The following is a 21,853-nucleotide window of genomic DNA, read 5'->3' on the forward strand; positions in this document are numbered from 1 at the left end:
GAGTAAGACCCTGTCTCAAAAAAAAAAAAAAAAAAAAGTATTAGCTAAATAAATAATTCCCTTTAGCTGGAACATACCTGCTTGGTATATGTACCAATAATGAAATATAATAATAGTTGGCACTAGGATTCCTCTTAGGTGGGGAACTTCGTCCAGATAAAGGCCATTTTTCAGATGGAAAAACTCAGGCTTGGAAGGATTAAGTCATCTTTGCCCAAAGTCACATAGCTGGAAGTGGTGGAGCTGAGTTTAGAATGCAGAGGTGTGATTCTACTGCTTCCAAGCTCCTAACCACCACACTACACTGCCACTTCTTTGACTTCTAGAACATTCCTACACTTCCTTTGGCAACTTTGGGATTTAACTCACTGCCATCTTCTTCAGCTGTCTCCTCCCAGTGTTCTCAGCTACTTCATTATCTATGCTGATGACCCCCGCAATACCATGACTTTGGGTCCACGTTTCCAATGAACCCTACCTTCCTTCTGGGTCAGTCACCCAACAGAAAGGTCACATCTTAGAATGGTTCATCACTGAAGACTGTCACATATCAAGTTCCTGAATTCCTGATGTAACCATAAACTTTTCTCTCCTTCCATCTTTCCCACCTACTATTTACTTCTAATTATGTTGGGTTTTTTTGTTTTTACATGAGACCATGGTTTGGGAAGGTTATTGGTGTCCACCTGAAACAGGGGATCAACAAACCGTAGCTCATGGGCCAAATCTTGCCCACCACCTGTTTTTGTGAATAAAGTGTTATTGGAACACAGCCACACCCATTCATTCACATATGGTACATCTATGGCTGCTTTCATGACACAACTAGGGAGTTGAGTAGCTGAGAGACCGTCTGTGGCTTGCAAAGGCTAAAAGACTTAACTATCCTCTACAGAAAAGTTTGCTGACCCTTGACATAGAAAGCCATGTCCTTGTTCCCCAGGAACTCTAAGATTATTGGAGACTTGTTCTTTAGAACAAACCCAAGGCTCTGATCATGTTAATCCTCCTTCTCATTGTTTCTGGGGAAACTGGGTTTGGGTTTGGTGGGAGGGTTGGAGTTACCTGAGACTAACATAAGAGAATTGATTGGGAAGTTGTGCACATTCAGAGCCAGGTCTCTGGAGGGGTGACTGAGACCTTCTCAGCACCACAACACTTGTCAGTTGGGCTGCACCTGCCATCTCCTCTTTCCCCAGGGCCATTTTCCCTCAATGCCGTTTGAGTTTCTCAGCATGATCATAGGAAAACTCAGTCCTCCATTGTCTGTCACTCCAGCCACCTCCAGTAGGGAATGGCCCCCAGCCCTCCTGGTTCATTGCCTTCCAGTAGATACCTCCTCGCCCAGGGCACATCTCCTACACTATCAAGTGCTCATAAGGAGCTTTGAACAATCTCATTTTAATGTTTTTTAAATTATTATTATTTTTTGAGACACAATCTCACTCTGTCACCCAGGCTGGATTGCAGCAGCACAACCACAGCTCACTGCAGCCTAAACCTCTGGGGCTCAAGTGATACTCCCACCTCAGCCTCCTGAGTAGCTGGGACCACAGGTGAGCACCACCATGATCTGATTTTTGATTTTTTATAGAGATGGAGTCTCACTATGTTTCCCAGGCTGGTCCAAACTCCTGGGCTCAAGCAATCCTTCTGCCTCAGCCTCCCAAAGTGCTGGGAGGCATGAGCCACTGCATCTAGCCCTAATCTCATTTAAAAAATTTTTTGTTATGTAAATTTTAAAAGCTATACAAAAGTAGACAGAAAAAATTAAAAGGAGTCCATGTCTCCATCAACCAGCTTCAATTATACTGTTCTCCATGTCAGTTAATGGTAGCTTCCCTCCCTCCCTCACCCCTGTCCATAGAATATGTAATTTCATATATAAATATTTTGGCATGTTTCTCTGAAAAGTAATAACTTTTTAATCATGACTATGAAATTAGTATTCTCTTCATCATATCTTAAATAATAACTTTTTTTATTTCATCAACTATTAAGTGTTCAAATTTTCAGTTGTCTCCAATATTTTATATCGCTTCTTTGAATTGGGATCCAATTAAGATCCACACATTGGAATCTTTAAAAACAAATTGTCTTGATTCTAAGATGGACCCCATTACCCTCATCTTAGTGTTTCTGAGTTTGGTATGTTTCTTACTTTCAATGTGAACACCTAATGTAGGGTTTCTTTCTCTTCCTGAAAACTGGTTGCTAAAGCGTTAACATAATTCAGAAAATATGGTAATTTATGATTTAAAAATGTGAGACATTCTTTAAAAAGGAAACAATGCTTTCACTTGTACCTACGATCCCCTGGGCCCAGTCTAGACCTTTTACTAGATTAGCTTTGCCAGTCTTCAACCCTGATTTTATCAACCATCTGTTCTCCACCCCCTTTCCAGAGCTGTGGAGGGTTGCTGGAGACAATCACATAAGCAGGCTGTTTATATGCACCACAAATTCAGGCCATCAGCTGGGCCATCCCTATTTATCCCTTGTTGATTCCCTGTCGGTTTCACCACAGCAGCTGTTGCAACCCCCTCCCCTCCTCCATAAACCTCTGCCTCCCTCTCAGCAGATGCCTTCACACCTACATGAATGTGAACATTAGTGACAGCACCCACCATGAACTTTCTCAGTGCTTCTCCCTCCACCTCAAATTTTCTCTCACTCTTAGCTCTAGTCTCAGAGGAATACTTACACATTTTTTTATGTCTATATACATATGGAGATACATAGAAAAGTATCTGAAAAGTTCACCAAAATGTCAACAATGGTTATATCTGGGAGGCCGGCTCTTCTGTGCATTTTTTTTTTATTTTTCTGTTTTGTTTGAATTTTTTCACTCAGCATGTATCATTTTTATTATACAAAACCTGGAATACTATTTTAAAATGTAAGCAATCTTCAGCAAAATGTAGGTGATCTCTAAGAGAAAGGGACTTTAAATTTCTCCACATTCTCCATTACCCTTTGTGGTAGGCAGAATTTCGGTCCTAAAGATGTCTGCATCAAAATTCCCAGAAACCGGTCGGGCATGGTGGCTTAAAACTGTAATCCCAGCATTTTGGGAGGCCAAGGCAGGCAGATTGCTTGAGCTCAGGAGTTTGAGACCCACCTGGGCAACATGCCAAAACACTGTTTCTACCAAAAATACAAAAATTAGCTGGGCATGATGTCATGCACCTGTAGCCTTAGCTACTCAGGAGGCTGAGGTGGGAGGATGGCTTGAGTCCAGGAAGTCAAGGCTGCAGTGAGCTGTGATTGTGCCACTGCAGTTCAGCCTGGGCAACAGAGGGAGACCCTGTCACCCTCGCATCCCTCCCAAAAAATTCCCAGAACCTGTGAATACTTACCTGACAATGGCAAAAGAAACTTTGCAGATGCGATTAAGTCAAGGATTTTGCAATGGGAAGGTTATCCTGAATTATCTAGGTGAGCTAATGTAATCACAGGAGTCCTTAAAAGTGGAAGATGGGGGCAAAAGAGAGTCAGAGAGGCCAGGAGAGGTGGCTCACACCTGTAATCCCAACACTTTAGGAGGCTGAGGCAGGTGGATCACTTGAGGCCAGGAGTTTGAGTCCAGCCTGGCCAACATGATGAGACCCTGTCTCTACTAAAAATACAAAAATTAGTCAGGCATGGTGGCACATGCCTGTAATCCCAGCTACTTGGGAGGGTGAGGCAGGAGAATCACTTGAATCTGGGAGGCAGAGGTTGCAGTGAGCCGAGATTTCACAACTGCACTCCACCCTGGGTGACAGAGTTAGACCCTGTCACCCCCCCACCCCCCCAAAAAAAGAGAGTCAGAGAGATATGACTAAGAAAGAGGGTCAGACAGATGCAACATTGTTGGCTTTGAAGAGGAATGCAGGGGCCACTAGCCAAGGAATGCAGGCAGTTTCTAGAAGCTTGAAAAGGCAGGGAAACATTTTCCCCTAGAAACTCCAGAAAAGAATTAGGCTCTGCCAACACCTTGATTTTACCCCAGTGAAATCCAAGTCAATCTTTGGATCTCCTGAACGGTACAGTAATAAATTTGTGTTGTTTTAAACCTGTCAGTTCTGGGGTGATTTGTAACAGCAGCAATAGAAAATAAACACACCCCTATTTCTCGTTGCCAGTCATTTAAAATCAACATAGACTCTAAGTTGAAACAAGTCATCGTTACACTGCCAACCACATGACTTAGAGTAAGTGCCATTCATTGAACTTCTGGAATCAACTCTGGGCTACCCCTCGGTTCAGCCCTTGTCCATCTTGACTTAATCCACACATTCGATGTGGGGCTCTTGATTCCCAAACCATTTCTCTTCATATCCTACTTGTAAGCTTTAGGCCAACGTTTCTGGCATGGATATCCTAGAAGCACCTCAATCTAAATGTGCCCCAGACAGGAATCATCATTTTACCCTTGCACTTCCTCTTCTGGCTGGGTCTCTTGGCTTCCATTATGGGCCGCCCACATACCCAGGAGCAAATCTCACCATTTCAGGCACACCCCTTCTCTACCTCTAAATTTATCCTGTGTCATCCATCCATTCTACCCATCCCACGTCCCCCCTTTACCACTAACATGGCCCTAACTCAATACCTTACGGCTATAAAGACAGTCTTGGTACTAGTAGCCCCAACTCCAGGCTCTCCCCAATCTCAGATGTCCTGTGCACTGTCTCAGGAATTATCTTTCCAAAACAGCCTAATCCCATTTCACCTCTGCAGAAAAGCCTTTGAATGATCTCTTGCTTATGGAATAATGCCCTAACTTCTTTCTTTTACTGAAAACCATAATCCACCCCCTAACTGCCTTCTAGCCGTAGCTTCCATCTCATCCCTATGTCCTCACACACTCCAGGAGCTAGCGATGCTGGTTTCCTGTGACTGGACCAAATCTGGTCTCTTCTCTCATCTTTGGGTCTTTGGCCTGGAATGTCACAATGTCCACCAATGGCAATAAGCCACTATTCACCATTTAGTAAGCCACATGTTATTACAGGTTGGGCTTGTTCACGATCCCATTTGTAGCTGTATCACTGCTTCTTCACAACCACCACATTTATCAATAAGGAACTGGAGGCCTAGAGACAGACATGCTGTGATGCTTTTAAAATAAATATGTCCACACATTCTTTGATACTCCTCCCTCCCCAAGGTAGAGCTTAATTATTAAACCTCGAATGTGGCACTTGGTGACCTGCTTCTAATAGCATGTGATGGAAATGGAGGTATTTGACTTCCAAGACTAGGTCATAAAAGATACCATGCTTCCTTCTTGTGCCCAAATCTTTCACTCTGAAGGAGGCTAGTCACCATGTTACGAGGATACTCAAGCAGCCCATGGAAAGACCCAGATGGGGGAAAATTTAAAGCCTCCAAACAACAACCAGCACCATGTCTGTGCACCATCTTAAAAGCAGAACCTCCAGCCCCAGTTGGGCCTTCGGATGACTGCACCCCCAGTGACATCTTGACTACAACCTCATGGGAGACTCTGAACCACGACCACCCAGCTAAGCTGCTACCAAATTCCTGACCCAGAGAAACTATAGGATAATATTTATGACTTTAAGCCACTATATTTTGGGGCAATTTGTTACACAGTAATAGATAAACACTTGCCCAAGATCATAGGATCAGTAAGTGGTGGAGATATGTTTTTTTGTGTGGTTTTTTTTTCTTTTTGAGACGGAGTCTCACTCTGTCACCCAGGCTGGAGTGCGGTGGTGCGAACTCGGCTCACCGCAACCTCTGCCTCCTGGGTTCAAATGATTCTCCTGCCTCAGCCTTCCGAGTAGCTGGGATTACAGATGCACACCACCACGCCCAGCTAATTTTTGTATATTTAGTAGAGACAGGGTTTTGCCATGTTGGCCAGGCTAGTCTCAAACTCTTGACTTCAGGTGATCTGCCTGCCTCAGCCTCCCAAAGTGCTGAGATTACAGGTGTCAGCCACTGCCCCCAGCCAGTGGTGGAGATTTGAATACTGGTTTATCTATCCCAAAAGCTCAGGGTCTTAATTCTGCCTGAAGCACTACTGTAGTTTATATTTCACTTCCTTTAAAAAGCCTTGACAGAGTCTCCCCCTCGAAAGTTATCTTCCTCCAATCTGTATCATTAAGCCATACTCAAAATGTCCATCCATAATACTCGTATAATCACCTTATTTGTCGAAAACCCATCTCACTTCATGGACTTTCCAGCTGTGGGCTCTCAGCTTTAGTACCTACATCCTAGTGTTGTTGTGAAGATTAAATGAAATGGCATGTATCAAAGCTCTTAGTGAAGCAATGGCTCAATTATACTATTTATTAGTTCCTGGATGCAGTACTTTTTCTGTCCTATGGATGGAAAAGCTCTTAATCCTGGCTATATATTAGAATTACCTAGGAAGCTTTAAACAAAAAAAAAGCAAAAAAACAATGTCCAGGCTATAACTGAAGATTATGATTTAATCAATCTGGGTGAAGTTAGGTACCAATATTTTTCCAAAGTTCCCTGGGTGATTTTATTTTATTTATTTATTTGTTTATTTATTTATTGAGATGGAGTCTTGCTCTGTCACCCAGGCTGGAGTGCAGTGGTACCACTGATACAGGAGTGCTGGGAAGGGAAGAAGGGGGTAGGGGAAGTGCTCCGTAGAGAAGGGCATGGTCCCTGGCAAGGGCTCCACCCCCAGGGACCTAGATGAGAACAGGCATTTCCTGCCAAATGTTGCATTTCCCAAGACCGCCCTGACTTGCCACACCCCCCATCCTGGGCATATAAAAGCCCAAGACCCTAGCGGGCAGACACCCAGGCAGCCAAACGTCGAGAGGAGCATGTCAGCGGAAAAAGATACAAGCAGCGGCTCATGGAGAGGATGTTGAGAGGAGCACGCCAGCAGAAGAGCACATGGATAGGCACAGGCACCTGGCAGGACGAAGCTGAGTTTGGCCAGGGCAGCTAGTTGGAGGAGAGCTGTGGCCACGGAGCAGCCCAACTCCATGGGAAAAACCATGGTGCCCTTCTGGCTCCTCCATCGGCTGAGAGCTACTTCCACTTAATAAAACTTCGCACTCATTCTCCAAGCCCACGTGTGATCTGATTCCTCCGGTACACAAAGGCAAGAACCTGGGATACAGAAATCCCTCTGTCCTTGCAACAAGGTAGAGGGTGAATTGAGCTGGTTAACACAAACCGCCTATAGATGGCAAACTAAGAGAGCACCCGGTAACATATGCCCACTGGGGCTTCAGCTGTAAATTCACCTATAGACACCGCCATCGGGTGAGAGTCCCACAACCTGCCTGCCTGTATGCTCCCCTAGAGGTTTGAGCAGCAGGGCACTGAAGAAGCGAGCCACATCCCCCTGTTGCACACCCTGCAAGGGGGACAAGGTAACTTTTCCCGTTTCACCTTCTTGGCTCACTGCAACCTCTGCCTCCTGGATTCAAGCAGTTCTCCTGCCTCAGCCTCCCAAGTAGCTGAGATTACAGGCATGTGCCACCACACCTGGCAAATTTTTGTATTTTTAGTGGAGATGGGGTTTTACTGCATTGGCCAGGCTAGTCTCGAACTCCTGACCTCAAGTGATCTACCCACCTCGGCCTCCCAAAGTGTTGGCTTAAAGTTTTGAAACTACTGGACTAAATCAGAGGTTCTCAACCAGAGGCAGTTTTGCCTCGTTCCCCTTGGGGACATACGCTAGTGTCTGGAGATATTCTTGATTGTCACAACTGTAGGAGGGTGCTACTGGCATCTAGTGGGTGGAGGCCAGAGATGCTGCAAAACATCCTACAATGCACAGGTCAGCTCCTTACAGCAAAGAATTATCCAGTCCTAAATGTCAACAGCGCCAATATTGAGACAACCTGGATTGGATATTTCCCGGCTCCCACCCTTGTTCTCCTTAAGAACTTTGGTTCCTACTTGCTTCTCTGACTATTCCTACTTGAGACAAGAAGAATGTAGCATTCGAGTTCTTGCCTTGGACCAAATCTGGGCACCAACCAGCTTGGCCGCTGCCCCAGCTGGGCTGGCTCCAGGCCCACCAGGAAGGGCACGTGGATGGTCTCATGCTTCCCCGCTTCCCTTTAATGCTTTGTTAACATTTGAATTACAACACTCACTACAGAAACTACAGCAAATTGTAAACATGTCTCCCTCACCCCAAGGGCCAGGGCCATACTTTATTCATCTCTGTTTTTTCCACAGCACCAAGCTCTGTGCAGCTGAACTGGGTAGGTGTTCAATAGATATTCATTGCATCAAATAGATTAATATCACTTTAAGGCCGGGCGTGGTGGCTCACGCTTGTAATCCCAGCACTTTGGGGGGCCGAGGCGGGCGGATCATGAGGTCAGGCGATCGAGACCACGGTGAAACCCCGTCTCTACTAAAAATACAAAAAAAAATTAGCCGGGCGTGGTGGCAGGCGCCTGTAGTCCCAGCTACTCAGAGAGGCTGAGGCAGGAGAATGGCGTGAACCCAGGAGGCGGAGCTTGCAGTGAGCCGAGATCGCGCCACTGCACTCCAGCCAGGGTGACAGAGCAAGACTCCGTCTCAAAAAAAAAAAAAAAAAAAAAAAAAAAATCACTTTAATTTTTATCATGCATCTGGGCATCTCTTTGAAAGGTCATGGATGTAGAGAATACAAATGCCAGTTAAAGCAAGAGCTCTTGTGTTTCTGTTCCTGTGGAGTGCAGCTGAAATGACCGCTACTGCTCCTTTACAGTATATTTACATGAGCTTCCTGTGGACATCAGCGCCATTTAAAATTAAGGTATTTGTATAATAAATAAATCTAAGAGGATTCTTATTAGAGAAGTTATATTATTTTTAAGATTATTTTTCATTGGTTATTACAAATGGAAAAATATTTTATTTTCAAGGCAAAGCAGCAACCTGGAGAATGATACTCAAAGAAGCTTGTCTTAGAAAAATATATGCAAATCAATAAATTTTGGACTATACATTTCATAGCAGATAAAATCAGGCACAGGTTTAAAAGCTAAATAAGAAACAAGGTTTTCCAATGTTTCTCTCCTTTCAGTGTGTAATCTTAGATTTTTTTAAAAAAAACTGGTTAATATCTGGGGTTTTTAAAATTCTCAAAATTGCCAAAGTCAGCCAAGGGTCTATTCATCTTGGCATTCTCAAAGAGGGCAGATTTAAGCAAAATATGTGACAACTGAGAGCCGAGACTCTAAATTTTTTTTTTGAGACAGAGTCTCACTCTGTCCCCCAGGCTGGAGTACAGTGGTGCGATCTCGGCTCACTGCAACCTCTACCACCCGGGTTCAAGTGATACTCCTGCCTCAGCCTCCCGAGTAGCTGGGATTACAGGCATGTGCCACCATGCCCAGCTAATTTTTGTATTTTTAGTAGAGACGGGGTTTTGTCATGTTGGCCAGGCTGGTCTCGAACTCCTGACCTCAAGTGATCTGCCTGCTTCGGCCTTCCAAAGTGTTGGAATTACAGGCATAAGCCACCATGCCCGGCCAGATATAAACTGATTTTTTTTTTTTTTTTTGAGACGCAGTCTTGCTCTGTCACCCAGGCTGAGTGCAGTGGCACCATCCTGGCTCACTGCCAGCTCCACCTCCCGGGTTCACGCCATTCTCCTGCCTCAGCTTCCTGAGTTGCTGGGACTATAGGCGCCCGCCACAACGCTCGACTAATTTTTTGTATTTTTACACCATGTTAGCCAGGATGGCCTCGATCTCCTGACCTCATGATCCGCCGGGCGCGGTGGCTCATGCCTGTAATCCCAGCACTTTGGGAGGCCGAGGCAGGCGGATCACGAGGTCAGGAGATCAAGACCATCCTGGCTAACACGGTGAAACCCCGTCTCTAATAAAAATACAAAAAAAAAAATTAGCCGGGTGTGGTGGCAGGCGCCTGTAGTCCTAGCTACTCGGGAGGCTGAGACAGGAAAATGGCATGAACCTGGGAGGCGGAGCTTGCAGTGGGCCGAGATCGCGCCACTGCACTCCAGCCTGGGCGACAGAGCAGACTCCATCTCAAAAAAAAAAAAAAAAAAGAAATTAAAGGAATAAAAGAATGGCTACTCCATAGACAGGGCAGCATAAACTGATTTTATATAGCTAAATAACTAAGAGGTCTGGAAGGCTGCACTGTGGACTGAAGTGATTACTTCAATGTGGGGAGGAAACCCATATTAGAATGGTCAAAGAGTTTTAATTTTATCTGTCATGTTCTTTATTATATTATAAATGGAGAATTGATGCAGGTAACTTATTATTTAAGCTTTTTTAGTATTTTCTAAGTATTTAGAAAAGCTTAGTCATATTTGCTGAGACATAATTACATTCAGAGAGAGAGAAAAAAATGAAGGGAATGGAGGGATAAATTACTTAGGATAATAATTCTTTTTAAGTTTTCTATTTTATTTCTGGAGTGCTTCTTGAATGAAATTACTGGCCTGATTAGGATAAGGTTAGCCTAGGCTAAGAATAACTAGAGACAGGAGTCACAAATACGACTGGCCCAAAGTCCTGGATGGATCACATCAGTTTGTTCTCTTAGATTGAAGAAAACTATTATTAATGCAATCTTAAATTAGGAATAAATTATTCAAAGCCTTATGCCATACTCACTGTTGCTTTAGCCACTCCTCCACAAAAGGAATGGAGAAAAATTCTGTGAATGGCTCCCCTGCCCTCTTTGGATTTTGGCTGGTCACGATGCCATATGTTTGATTGACAAGAAAACAATAAGCAAGAATTCAAGTCAGTTGTTGCTATTCTGCTTGCAAATTAACACGACTGAATTCTTAGGATCACTGAATAGTCAAACATGAACAACTTACTTGTATAACCACTCGGTCAGAAAATCACAGGCAATGAATTTGGTTCTTTTCCTCTAAAGGGAGAAGAGATAATTAAATTACAGCTGACCCTGAAACAATATGGATTTGAACTGCACAGGTCTACTTATACATGACTTTTTTCAATAAAACTTAACATGGGCATGGTGGTTCACACCTGTAATCCCAGCGCTTTGGGAGGCCAAGGCAGGTGGATCACTTGAGGTCAGGAGTTCGAGACCAGCCTGGCCAACACAGTGAAACCCCGTCCCTACTAAAAATACAAAAATTAGCCAGGCGTGGTGGTGGGCTCCTGTAGTCCCAGCTACTCAGGAGGCTGAGGCAGGAGAATTGCTTGAACCTGGGAGGTGGAGGCTGCAGTGAGCCGAGATCGCACCACTGCACTCCAGCCTGGGCAACAGGGTGATACTGCCTCACACACAAAAAAAGAAACTTAACACCAAGTGTGCCTGCCTCTCCTGCCTCCCCTTCCACCTCTATCACCTCTGAGACGGCAGGACCAATCCTTCCTCTTCCTCCTCCTTCTCAGCCTACTAAACCTGAAGATGAGGAAGAAGACCTTTATGATGATCCACTTCCATTTAATGACTAGTAAATACATTTTCTCTTTTCCATAATTTTGTTAATAAATTTTCTATTGCTACCTTACTTATAAGAATACAGTATGTAATACATAAAACATACAAAATTTGTGTTACTGGTAAGTCAACAGTAGGCTAGTAGTTAAGTTTTGAGAATATAATACATATATAAAATTTGTGTGACTGGTAAGTCAACAGTAGGCTATTAGTAGTTAAGTTTTGAGGGAGTCAAAAGTTTTATGTGGATTTTCTTTCTTTCTTTTTGTGACAGGGCCTCATTCTATCATCCAGGCTGGACTGCAGTGGCGTGATCTCAGCTCACTGCAACTTCTGCCTCCTGAGCTCAAGTGATCCTTCCACCTCAGCCTCCCCAGTACCTGAGACTACAGGCACACACGACCATGCCTGGCTAATTTTTGTATTTTTTGTAGAGATGGGGTTTCATCATGTTGCCCAGGCTGGTCTCGAACTCCTAAGCTCAAGCAGTCTGCCCTGCCTCGGCCTCCCAAAGTGCTGGGATTACAGGTGTGCGCCACTGTGCCCGGCCAAAGTTATAAGTGGATTTTTGACTGCACGGGGGTTTGGCATCTGTATTGTTTAGGAGTCAACTGTATATTCTTACCTTGCCCACATGCCTGAGTAGGAAAAAGGAAGGGAGGTTAACTGATTGCTTGTGTTAGATGAAATACGCATGAATTCTTTATGAGATTTATAAGAACATCAACAAACAGTAACTTGGGCAAAGAATTCCAAAGACATTTCTTTAGTCCTCTTTCAATAAGCACATTTTCTGACATTAGGTACTAATAAAAGGCAGTGTTCGTATCAGGGCTTATTACACGCTTTTGGAATTGAAGGATTTTGTTATTTAAATTTAGACTGTGCTTCTTTTTTTATGAGTAATTGTATATATTGCTTTACCCCAAATCCACTCAAATCCTCCGAGCAGCAGTCCTTCGGGTCTGAGTGCCACCTTCACGAGACACCCCGCACACAGGTGCCGCCAGCAGTGTGGCTGACCCTGCTAGCTCTCCACCCAAAGTCCACTCTCCACTTCAACCTTATTAACAGAAACTTGATTGCTTCCAAATGGCAATCAGCTCAGCCAAAGATCTACATTTCCCAGGCTCCCATGTAGCAAGGGACAGCTACGTCATACAGTTCTGCCTGATGAGCTAAAACCAGACATATTCTAGGGACCTATGAGAAAATTCTACTTTCCTGATTTCTGTTGCCCCTTCTTCCTTGAAGTTTCGTTTCACTTCTTCCAGGCTGGAACACAGATGTGGGGCTGGAAGTGGAGCAGCCCCTTTTAGCCATGAAGCCCAAAGCCACGTGCTAAGGATGGTAAAGCAGGGGATAGAAAGAGCCTGTGTCTTTGCTGACTTCCTTAAGCCACAGCACCAGCCGGGGCCTGCCCTACTCTGGACATCTAAATGTGTAAGGAGAAATAAACTTCATTCGTTTTATTACCACCGTTCTTGAGTTTTCAATACAGGCAGCTGAATGCAGCCCCTAAGGGATAGATACCTAGTAAGCCACAAGGGAAAAGACATCCCAGAGTAATGGGGAGAAGATAAGCTGAGCCTGCCAATGGGGTGGAGCACCAGATATCCTGTCTTCTATTTCCATTTCAAGTTTGTTCTTGTAACCCAAAGAATACCAGTAAACTTCTTTTAGAGAATTGTTATGGAAATCGGGTGATAAAATCTCTGTGTCTTCTTTTAAAATAGCAGGAGCTAAGAATCAAGTCAGTCTAGAGGTGTTAGTTGCCATGTGGAGAGATCCTTCCCAAGAAGAAAGGTGCTACAAAGTGTCCTGGAAATCCTCTTTGCCCCTCCAGATCCACCCTCCCTACCCTGCTCTGTACCTCAGGAAGCTGCTTTTCATGGTTCACATCAACCAGGCTCCTGTACCCTCCAGATGGGTCCATCCTATGGGAGGTACCAGCAGGAGACCAGAGAGATGAAGGAGGGAAAGAAAGAATATTAGGGGTTGAACTGTATCACCCCAAAATTCATATGGTGAAGTATAACCCCTTTGGAATGTAACCTTATTGGAAATGTCAGAGGCATGTGAACCAGAGCAACTCCATCTTGAATAGGGGCTGGGTAAAATGAGGCTGAGACCTACTGGGCTGCATTCCCAGATGGTTAAGGCATTCCAAGTCACAGGATCAGATAGGAGGTTGGCACAAGATACAGGTCACAAAGACCTTGCTGATGAAACAGTTGCAGTAAAGACGCCAGCCAAAGCGCACCAAAACCAAGATGGCGACAAGAGTGACCTCTGGGCATCCTCACTGCTACACTCCCAGCAGCGCCATGACAGTTTACAAATGCCATGGCAACATCAGAAAGTTACCCTATATCATCTAAACAGGGGAGGCATGAATAATCCACCCTTGCTTAGCATACACTCAAGAAATAACCATAAAAATGGGCAACCAGCAGCCCTCAGGGCTGCTCTGTTTATGGAGTAGGCATTCTTTTATTCCTGTACTTTCCTAATAAACTTGCTTTCACTTTACAGACTCGCCCTGAATTTCTTCTTGCACAAGATCCAAGAACTCTCTTGGGGTCTGGATCAGGACCCCTTTCCTGTAACATACCCTCCAGATCAGTCCAGCCAACGAAGAGATACCAGTAGGAGATCAGAGAAATGGAGAAGGGAAAGGCAGAGTGTTAAGGGTTGAATTGTATCACCCCAAAATTCATATGTTGAAGTATAACTCCCAAGACCTCAGAATATGACTGTATTGGAAACAGGATTGTCACAGATATAATGAGTTAAGCCCAGCCACTCCTGAAAGACAAAGCAGTTCCACTGAGAGTGAACAAATTTGGGGCTCTATTAACAAGGAAGAAGAGAGATGCTGTTGGGTAGACAAACAGTGGCAGATCCTTGATGATACTCTACTAGATCCTAGGTCCAGCTATGACTGAAGCCAAAATTCCCTGGGCCTTTCAGGTACAAGAACCAATATATTCTCTTTTGCACTTAAGCCAGTTTGCATTAGGTTATTATTTGAAACACAGAGACTTTTTAGCACTATTATTGTCTTCTCCAATCAGTTAACCACCATTTATCCTTCATGATGCCTCCAAGAAGCCTTTCTGAGCATTCTCATTGTCTTTTTAAAAAATTATATATTTTTTAAAATTTTAGAGACAGAGTCTGTCTCTGTCACCTAGGCTGGAGTATAGTGGCATGATCTCTTTCCAGCCTCAAACTCCTGGGCTTAAGCAATCCTTCTGCCTCAGCCTCTTGAGTAGCTGGGACTACAGACATGTGCCACCACACTGGCTAATATACTTTTAAAACTTTTTGTAGAGACGGGGTCTCACTCTGTTGCCCAGGCTGGTCTCAAACTCCTGGGCTCAAGTGATCCTCCTGCCTCCTGCCTCAGCCTCTTGAGCAGTTGGGACTATAGGCATGCGCCACCACGCCTGGCTAATATATTTTTAAAACTTTTTGTAGAGATGAGGTCTCACTATGTTGCCCAAGCTGGTCTCGATCTCTTGTGCTCAAGTGATCCTCCCGTCTCGGCCTTCCAAAGTGCTAGGATTATAGACATGGACCACTTTGCCCAATCTCGCCCTCTTCAGTTTAGGGTGGGCTCTACTCCAGTTTTCCGTGTGCTTATCTGTCATAGCATTTGAGACTGTAACATGAGTCTGCCATGTTTATCTTCCCTAGTGAATCATAAGCTCTGTGACGACAGGCCACATGTCTTTTTTTTCTTTATATTCCCAGTGCTTAACTGACTGCACTGAGGCTGGGCATGGTGGCTTACACCTGTAATCCCAGCACTTTGGGAGGCCGAGGCAGGCGGATCACTTGAGGTCAGGAGTTTGGGACCAGCCTGGCCAATATGGCAAAACCCCATCTCTACTAAAAATACAAAAATAAGCCAGGCATGGTAGCACATGCCTGTAATCCCAGCTACTCGTGAAGCTGAGACAGGAGAATCGCTTGAACTTGGGAGGCGGAGGTTGCGGTAAGCTATCGCGCCACTGCACTCCAGCCTGGGCAACAGAGCAAGACTCCATCTCAAAATAATAATAATAATAATAAATTTAAAAAACTTGACTGCACTGGACAGAGCAGGTGAGCAGTTCCTGTTGAGTAAATGAATGAATGAATTCACCATTCAACTCTCAAGCATCAAAGCAAGAAAAAACTCATGTACACAGGTTCTGATATTTACAAGTAGGAATTGCTAATATAATTGTGGACAATTTATCTTTACTTTCTTCCCACAATATTTACTAGGAAAATGTTTCCATAATTTTTTTTCTTTTTTCCTCTTTACTTTGAAATGGCCAACTCAGCTTTATAATTCAAGATAAGTTTGAAACGATTGTTGTGAAATTGATGTTTCACCAAAAAGAAAAGTTCTCCTTAACACTTTTTACCGAAACCTTTACTGGAGTTTTTAGTAAATAAAATATCGTGGTGCCTGAGTTACTGGAGATTATCTGCAATCTTTTACCTCATTGCTGAAACCCCTTTATGAAAAAATGGAAATACTGCTGGCTGGCGTAATAAAATGCAATGTATCAGACCATGTAATGGGGTCTTCTAATCTGCCCTGCAAGAATAGGAGTCCCTTCAAAAAGCCATCTTTAACCAAAATAAGAAAATACTTGTATAACAACGCAAATATGTAACTAGCCTGAATTGCCGTATAATAATTTAAACAATCTGTCAATTGTAGGATGGCAGTGTCTCTCTCTTGCCCTACAAAAGATGCATTGTTCCCTTGGCATTTATCACATCATTTAGTGGTAAAGATTTCTTCTGTAAAGAGAATGCAGCTTGACTTTAATAAATAGACTTTAAAAATAGCCAAATGGTCTGATGTATGAAGGTCATGAACACAGATTTAATCACTTTTGATGCAAAGAAATAAAATGGAAGAAATAGCGTTTTCCTTCTGTTCTGGGCAAGTGTGGACGTGCTGTGCATACCCAGACATGTGGAACAGTGGGGATATTGTTCAGCTGTTGTTTAGTTTAAAAATTATCTGCTGAGGAGCTGAAAGAGAGAAGGAAAAGCAAATGAAAAGTTGTGGTGAGTGATGAAATGAGAGGAAGTAGGAGAGAAAGAAATTAAAGAGCGAAATTTAGACAGCGAGGGCACCCAGGGTTTATGTAATGTGGGCAAATACACTGAGTCCTTGATTGTTAAAGGGTGAAAATGCTCAAGTTTGTGAGAGCAGAGGGAAGAGTTAAGGCAGCCTCTAACAAGGTTTAAAAATATTCTTTTAATCTATAATTAAAAGGAAAAAGACTAGGTGTCAAGGGTTAAGGCATCATCATGTCCTCATTAAGTCTGCAACTTACTCTGAAATGCATCCAAAAAACGGAGATGAATGAATAGAGGGATGGATTGATGGGTTCATGGATATGTGATAAAACAAATAAAGCAAAATGGAAATTGTAGAATCAAGACAGCAGATATGTGGGAATTCATTCCAAAATTCTCTCAGTTCATCTATCTGATTAAATTTTTTTAATAATAAAATTAGAAGAGAAATAGAAGGAAAATACCATCATAAAAGACCCAGACCTCTAAAAGAGAAAATGCAGAATTTTGTTTTTTGAGACAGAGTCTCACTCTGTTAAACAGCCCAGGCTGGAGTGCAGTGGCACGATCTCCACTCACTGCAACCTCCACCACCTGGGTTCAAGCCTCAGCCTCCCAAGTAGCTAGGATTACAGGCGTAGGCATAGGATTACCATGGCCTGGCTAATTTTTGTGTTTTTAGTAGATATGGGGTTTTGCCATGTTGGCCAGGCTGGTCTCCAACCGCTGGCCTCAAGTGATCTACCCGCCTCGGCCTCTCAAAGTGCTAGGATTACAGGCATGAGCCACAGTGCCCAGCCGAAAATGAGGAAATTAATAGAGGTTCAATCCAGACAGTATTTTGTACCAATTTTTTATACTGGATGCACGTAGAGGAGACACACTGGAGGACCAAAGGCTGAGAGAAGAAACAGCTAGCATTAAAAAGCAATTGAATCTGCATCAGATGACTCATATAATTCCACCTGGAAAAGTCAAAAGCACATGCTGTGAGTTCAGGGGACTGAAGTGTGGCTGGCTATGGCACTGTGTTGATTGAGACTCTTTGGGCTTACAAGGAATAGAAATATGCTCAATTTACTTCATGTCTTAGTCCATTTAGGTGGCAATAACAAAAATATCATAAACTGGGTAACTAATAAACAACAAACATTTGTCTCTCACAATTCTAGAGGCTGGGAAGTCCAAGATAAAAGTGCTGGCAGATTTGGTGTCTGGTTCCTCACAGATGGCACCCATAGATGGAAGGGACAAGGTAGCTGTCTGGAGCCTCTTTTTTTTTTTTTTTTTTTGAGATGGAGTCTTGCTCTGTTATCCAGGCTGGAGTGCAGTGGCGCGATCTCAGCTCACTGCAAGCTCCGCCTCCCAGGTTCACGCCATTCTCCTGCCTCAGCCTCCCGAGTAGCTGGGACTACAGGCATGTGCCACCACGCCCGGCTAATTTTTTGTATTTTTAGTAGAGACAGGGTTTCACCGTGTTAGCCAGGATGGTCTTGATCTCCTGACCTCATGATCCGCCAGCCTTGGCCTCCCAAAGTGCTGGGATTACAGGCTTGAGCCACTGCGCCTGGCCATGGAGCCTCTTTTATAAGGACACGAATCTCACTCATAAAGGCTCCACCCTGATGGCCTAATCACCTCCCAAGGCTCTACCATCTAATATCATCACACTGGAGATGAGATTAACATATGAACCTGGGGGGAAGATACAGACATTCAGACCATAGTACCTCAGTTACTGGGTTTGTTTGTTTAGTCATATTCGGCTCGATTTTGCTGTGATAATAACTAAACTTCAAGTCTCAGTGGCTTGTCAATGGTTTATTTTTCACTCATGTTACATGAACATTTCAATCAGCTGTGGCTCTCTGCTCCATGCTGTCTTTACTCTAGGACTCAGGCTGACAGAGCAGCCTGTATCTCAAATGTCACCAGTTCTTATGGCCAATCAAAAGAATATGGTGAACCATGCTTTGACGATTGATTGATTGATTGAGACACTCTATCACCCAGGCTGGAGTGCAGTGGCACAATCGGGGCTCACTGCAGCCTCAACTTCCCAGATTCAAGTGATCCTCCTGCCTCAGCCCCCCAGGTAGCTGGGACTACAGGTATGCACCACCAGGCCCAGCTAATTTTTTTGAATTTTAGTAAAGACAAGGTCTTGCTATGTTGCTTGGGCTGGTCTTGAACTCCTGAGCTCTAGTGATCCTCCGGCCTCAGCCTCCCAAAGTGGTGGCATTAGAGGTGTGAGCCACTGTGCTTGGCCTGTTTTGACTCTTTCAGCATGTTTTTGGAAATGGCATATGTCACGCCCATCCATTTTGCTGACCAAAGCAGTCAGTCACATGGTCAAACCTCCCTTAGGGAGAGGCCAAAAATATTTCTGAAGTATAATCTATTCTACCACGGGGAGTGACTGTAAAGGTAAAAGAAATGGTGGGGGAAAATGAGAATCTCTCTGGCTGGTGGCAGAGCCAGGTCTCAGGAAGACCTGGACCATTGCTTATGGCTGTTCAGGGCACAGGCGAGGCTACAGTCATCCAACAACGGTTCTGGTTCCGGTTCCAGTTATGTGGAGCTCAGCTCCTTAGCCGTGGCTCCTTTCATTGCTTGCTGTTGCTTTTTCTGCTGTTCTCTCCTAATTGATTCTCTGTCCTCCTTTCTCTGCCTTTAAGGTTGTCTCTAGGTGTCCCCCTCTCCCTACACTACAGTCTGCCTGTTCTCTCTGCAGTGCGACATCCCACCTCCCCAGATGAGAGAATCTGATAGGACTAGTTAGATACTCCCGAGAGAGACCATCCCTGTTGGGTGGACCATTTCACAGTCATTTGCCATCTAAGAGTGGCTGCCCAAGGGCCTGATCCATATTCCTGGTTCAATCACTCGTATTCAGGGTGATGAAGACATGGATAAAATAGGGACAAAGAACAGCAGTTAAGGACTGTGGATGTGGCATACACATAGAACATCGCAGCTTCCTTTCCCACATATTTTCTGCAGTACATTTCCAGATACCCGATAATTCCCAGACACGATGAAACCATCCATAACTATGAACCTAGAAATAAGCATACACTTGGCCTATAACCAGATGCCAAAATATTTATAGCAAACTGCAAACAGGTATTCACATTTTTTTCCACTGAGAAGGCATTTCATTAGTGAAAAATAATACTTCTCTAAAGAAGTTCAAAAAATGCACTAATAACATTGACCAAGACCTCCAGCCCAGGCCACAGGGTCATTTCAGAAAGTGTTTTGGCTGAAAAGAGATCATGCTAAAATAATTCTACCACACCTTTCCTGCCAGAATCTATTGTTTCCACTCCTTAGAAATGTTTTTGAACAAAAGCCGATGGTATTACTAATTTTCCTTATTGGTCAAGACCAGGAAATAGAGTTTCTTCCCTCACTGACCAAAGCCCTTGTACTTTTAAAAGGATATTCAGGTATTTCATTATAAAAAGGAAAATAACTACAATGAATGACTATGAGATGGGCAAGGAATGTAAAAAGAAAAAAAAAGAAAGAAAGAGAAAAAAATTCTGTAATTTTACAGAATTATTTGTAGTAGCAAATTTTAGTGTTATGAGATCATCAAAGAACTTGTCAGGAGTTAGAAATAGTTTCCTGATACCAACTATGGTCTACAATAGTCTTCACTGTAATGGAATTTGATAAGCAACCAAAAGCCGAAAGGGAAAATTTTACGTTGCATGGAGTAAGACAGGAAAAGAGGCGGTCTTATGGCCTCTACCCACAGTCCACATTTAATCCATATTTAAAGCTGACATAAAATTTATTTTCAGCCATCGTTTTACTCATGCACAAAACTGATTTCTTTCCAAATTAAGCAAAGTGCATTGTTCCAGTCTGACTCTGTTCAACAAACATTTACTTACTGTGTGCACGCCCTGTGCTAAACACAAGAGATAAAGAAAATGAGTAAGGCACGGCCCCAGTGTGGTTATTAATTAAATGCCCCCAAACTGCCACCCTGCAGCTCCTGACCTGGGTAGTAAGTGACAGTAGGTGCAGATGGTTAACTCCGTCTCAGCTCCAGGTGTGAACTCTGATAAGGCAGGTGAGATAATCCCACCTCACCCCACCTAGACCTGAGCCAATCTGGTCCACATTTATCCTGGCCAAAGGGATGCACTGAATCAGGAATGGGCATGTGACCCATTTCAGAGTGATGAGATGTCAGGGGAGGTGTGCTGGGGCTTCTGGGAAGTTAATTTCCTTTGCTTTCCTGAAAGAGTTTGTTGTCCCCCTTCTGTTTGATTTAGTAGGTGGATACAAAGCCAAGGCAGTGGTCGCAGCTGTTTTGCCAATCCAAAGGAAGCCAGCCCTGGGATAAAGCTGACTGCTAGAGGCCAAGCAGAGAGGCAGGAGAGAACCAAGTCCTCCTCAGTTATATCACAGAGTTCCTGAATCAAACCAACCCTGAAGCCTTCTGTCTCTACCTTGGGGCCTTCTAGTTTCCTGAGCCAATAAATCCTCTGTATTATTTAAGTCAGTTTCCTGCTAGTTGTAACAAAATGCACCCTAACCAAGATACGTGCTCAGTATCCCTTCCATTTGTTTTGGTAACAGCACCCTGAGTTCCTTTCAGGAATCCAACTTTCCTCAGCAAAAACTATGGGCTTTGGATGGGGCCCCTTTCCTTGCCTAACACACCACTAAATCATAATTCCCCTAGTTTCAAGGACTTATTCCAAAGAAGGTATGTTTATTTATTTATTTATTTTATTTTTAGAGACAGGGTCTTGCTCTGTCACCTAGGCTGGAGTGTAATGGCATGATCATAGTTCACTGCAGCCTTGAATTCCTAGGCTCAAGGGATCTCCCTGCCTCAGCTTCCTGAGTAGCTAGGACTACAGGCACATGCCACCTGTAATGCTCAGGTAATTTTCAAAAGTTTTTTTTTTTTATTGTAGAGACAGAGGTTTTGCTATGTTGCCCATGCTGGTCTGGAACTCCTGGGTTCATGTGATCCTTCTGCCTTGGCATCTCGAAGTGTCTGGGATTACAGGCATGAGCCACTATGCCTGGCCCAAATTACTCAATTGACCTGAGTTGGCTCAATTAGAAACTCTGGGAGAGACTCTCTCTCTCTCTCTGCTACACTTGAGCCTTATAGGACATAGGCTGGTGCCACAAGATGAGGGCCCATTTGAGGGTAGAGCCAACCCAGATGAAGCAGTCAAGAAAGAAAGAGAGAGAACAGTCATGGAGTCATCATCTGGGCCACCAGATCAAGCTGTGCTGGAAGATCTCCCTGTGGGCCTCTTGTCTACATTTTTTAAAAGGTCCGGGCGTGATGGCTCACACCTGTAATCCCAAC

At 43.9% G+C, this 21,853-nt stretch overlaps 1 protein-coding gene across 2 annotated transcripts in view; it reads right to left on the minus strand.

The window, feature by feature from the left end:
• Window positions 1–21,853, minus strand: part of IQCK (IQ motif containing K) — a 138,848-nt gene that overhangs the window by 83,998 nt on the left and 32,997 nt on the right. For both annotated transcript variants that reach the window (XM_004087395.3, XM_030800187.1), the window contains 2 exons: window positions 10,814–10,866; window positions 10,602–10,679 (listed from right to left, as the gene is read on the minus strand). In XM_004087395.3, coding sequence (XP_004087443.1) covers window positions 10,602–10,679; window positions 10,814–10,866 — 131 coding nt within the window. The remainder of the gene's footprint in view (window positions 1–10,601; window positions 10,680–10,813; window positions 10,867–21,853) is intronic.

The sequence above is a fragment of the Nomascus leucogenys genome, chromosome 2, assembly GCF_006542625.1.
Source record: "Nomascus leucogenys isolate Asia chromosome 2, Asia_NLE_v1, whole genome shotgun sequence".
NCBI lineage: Eukaryota > Metazoa > Chordata > Mammalia > Primates > Hylobatidae > Nomascus > Nomascus leucogenys.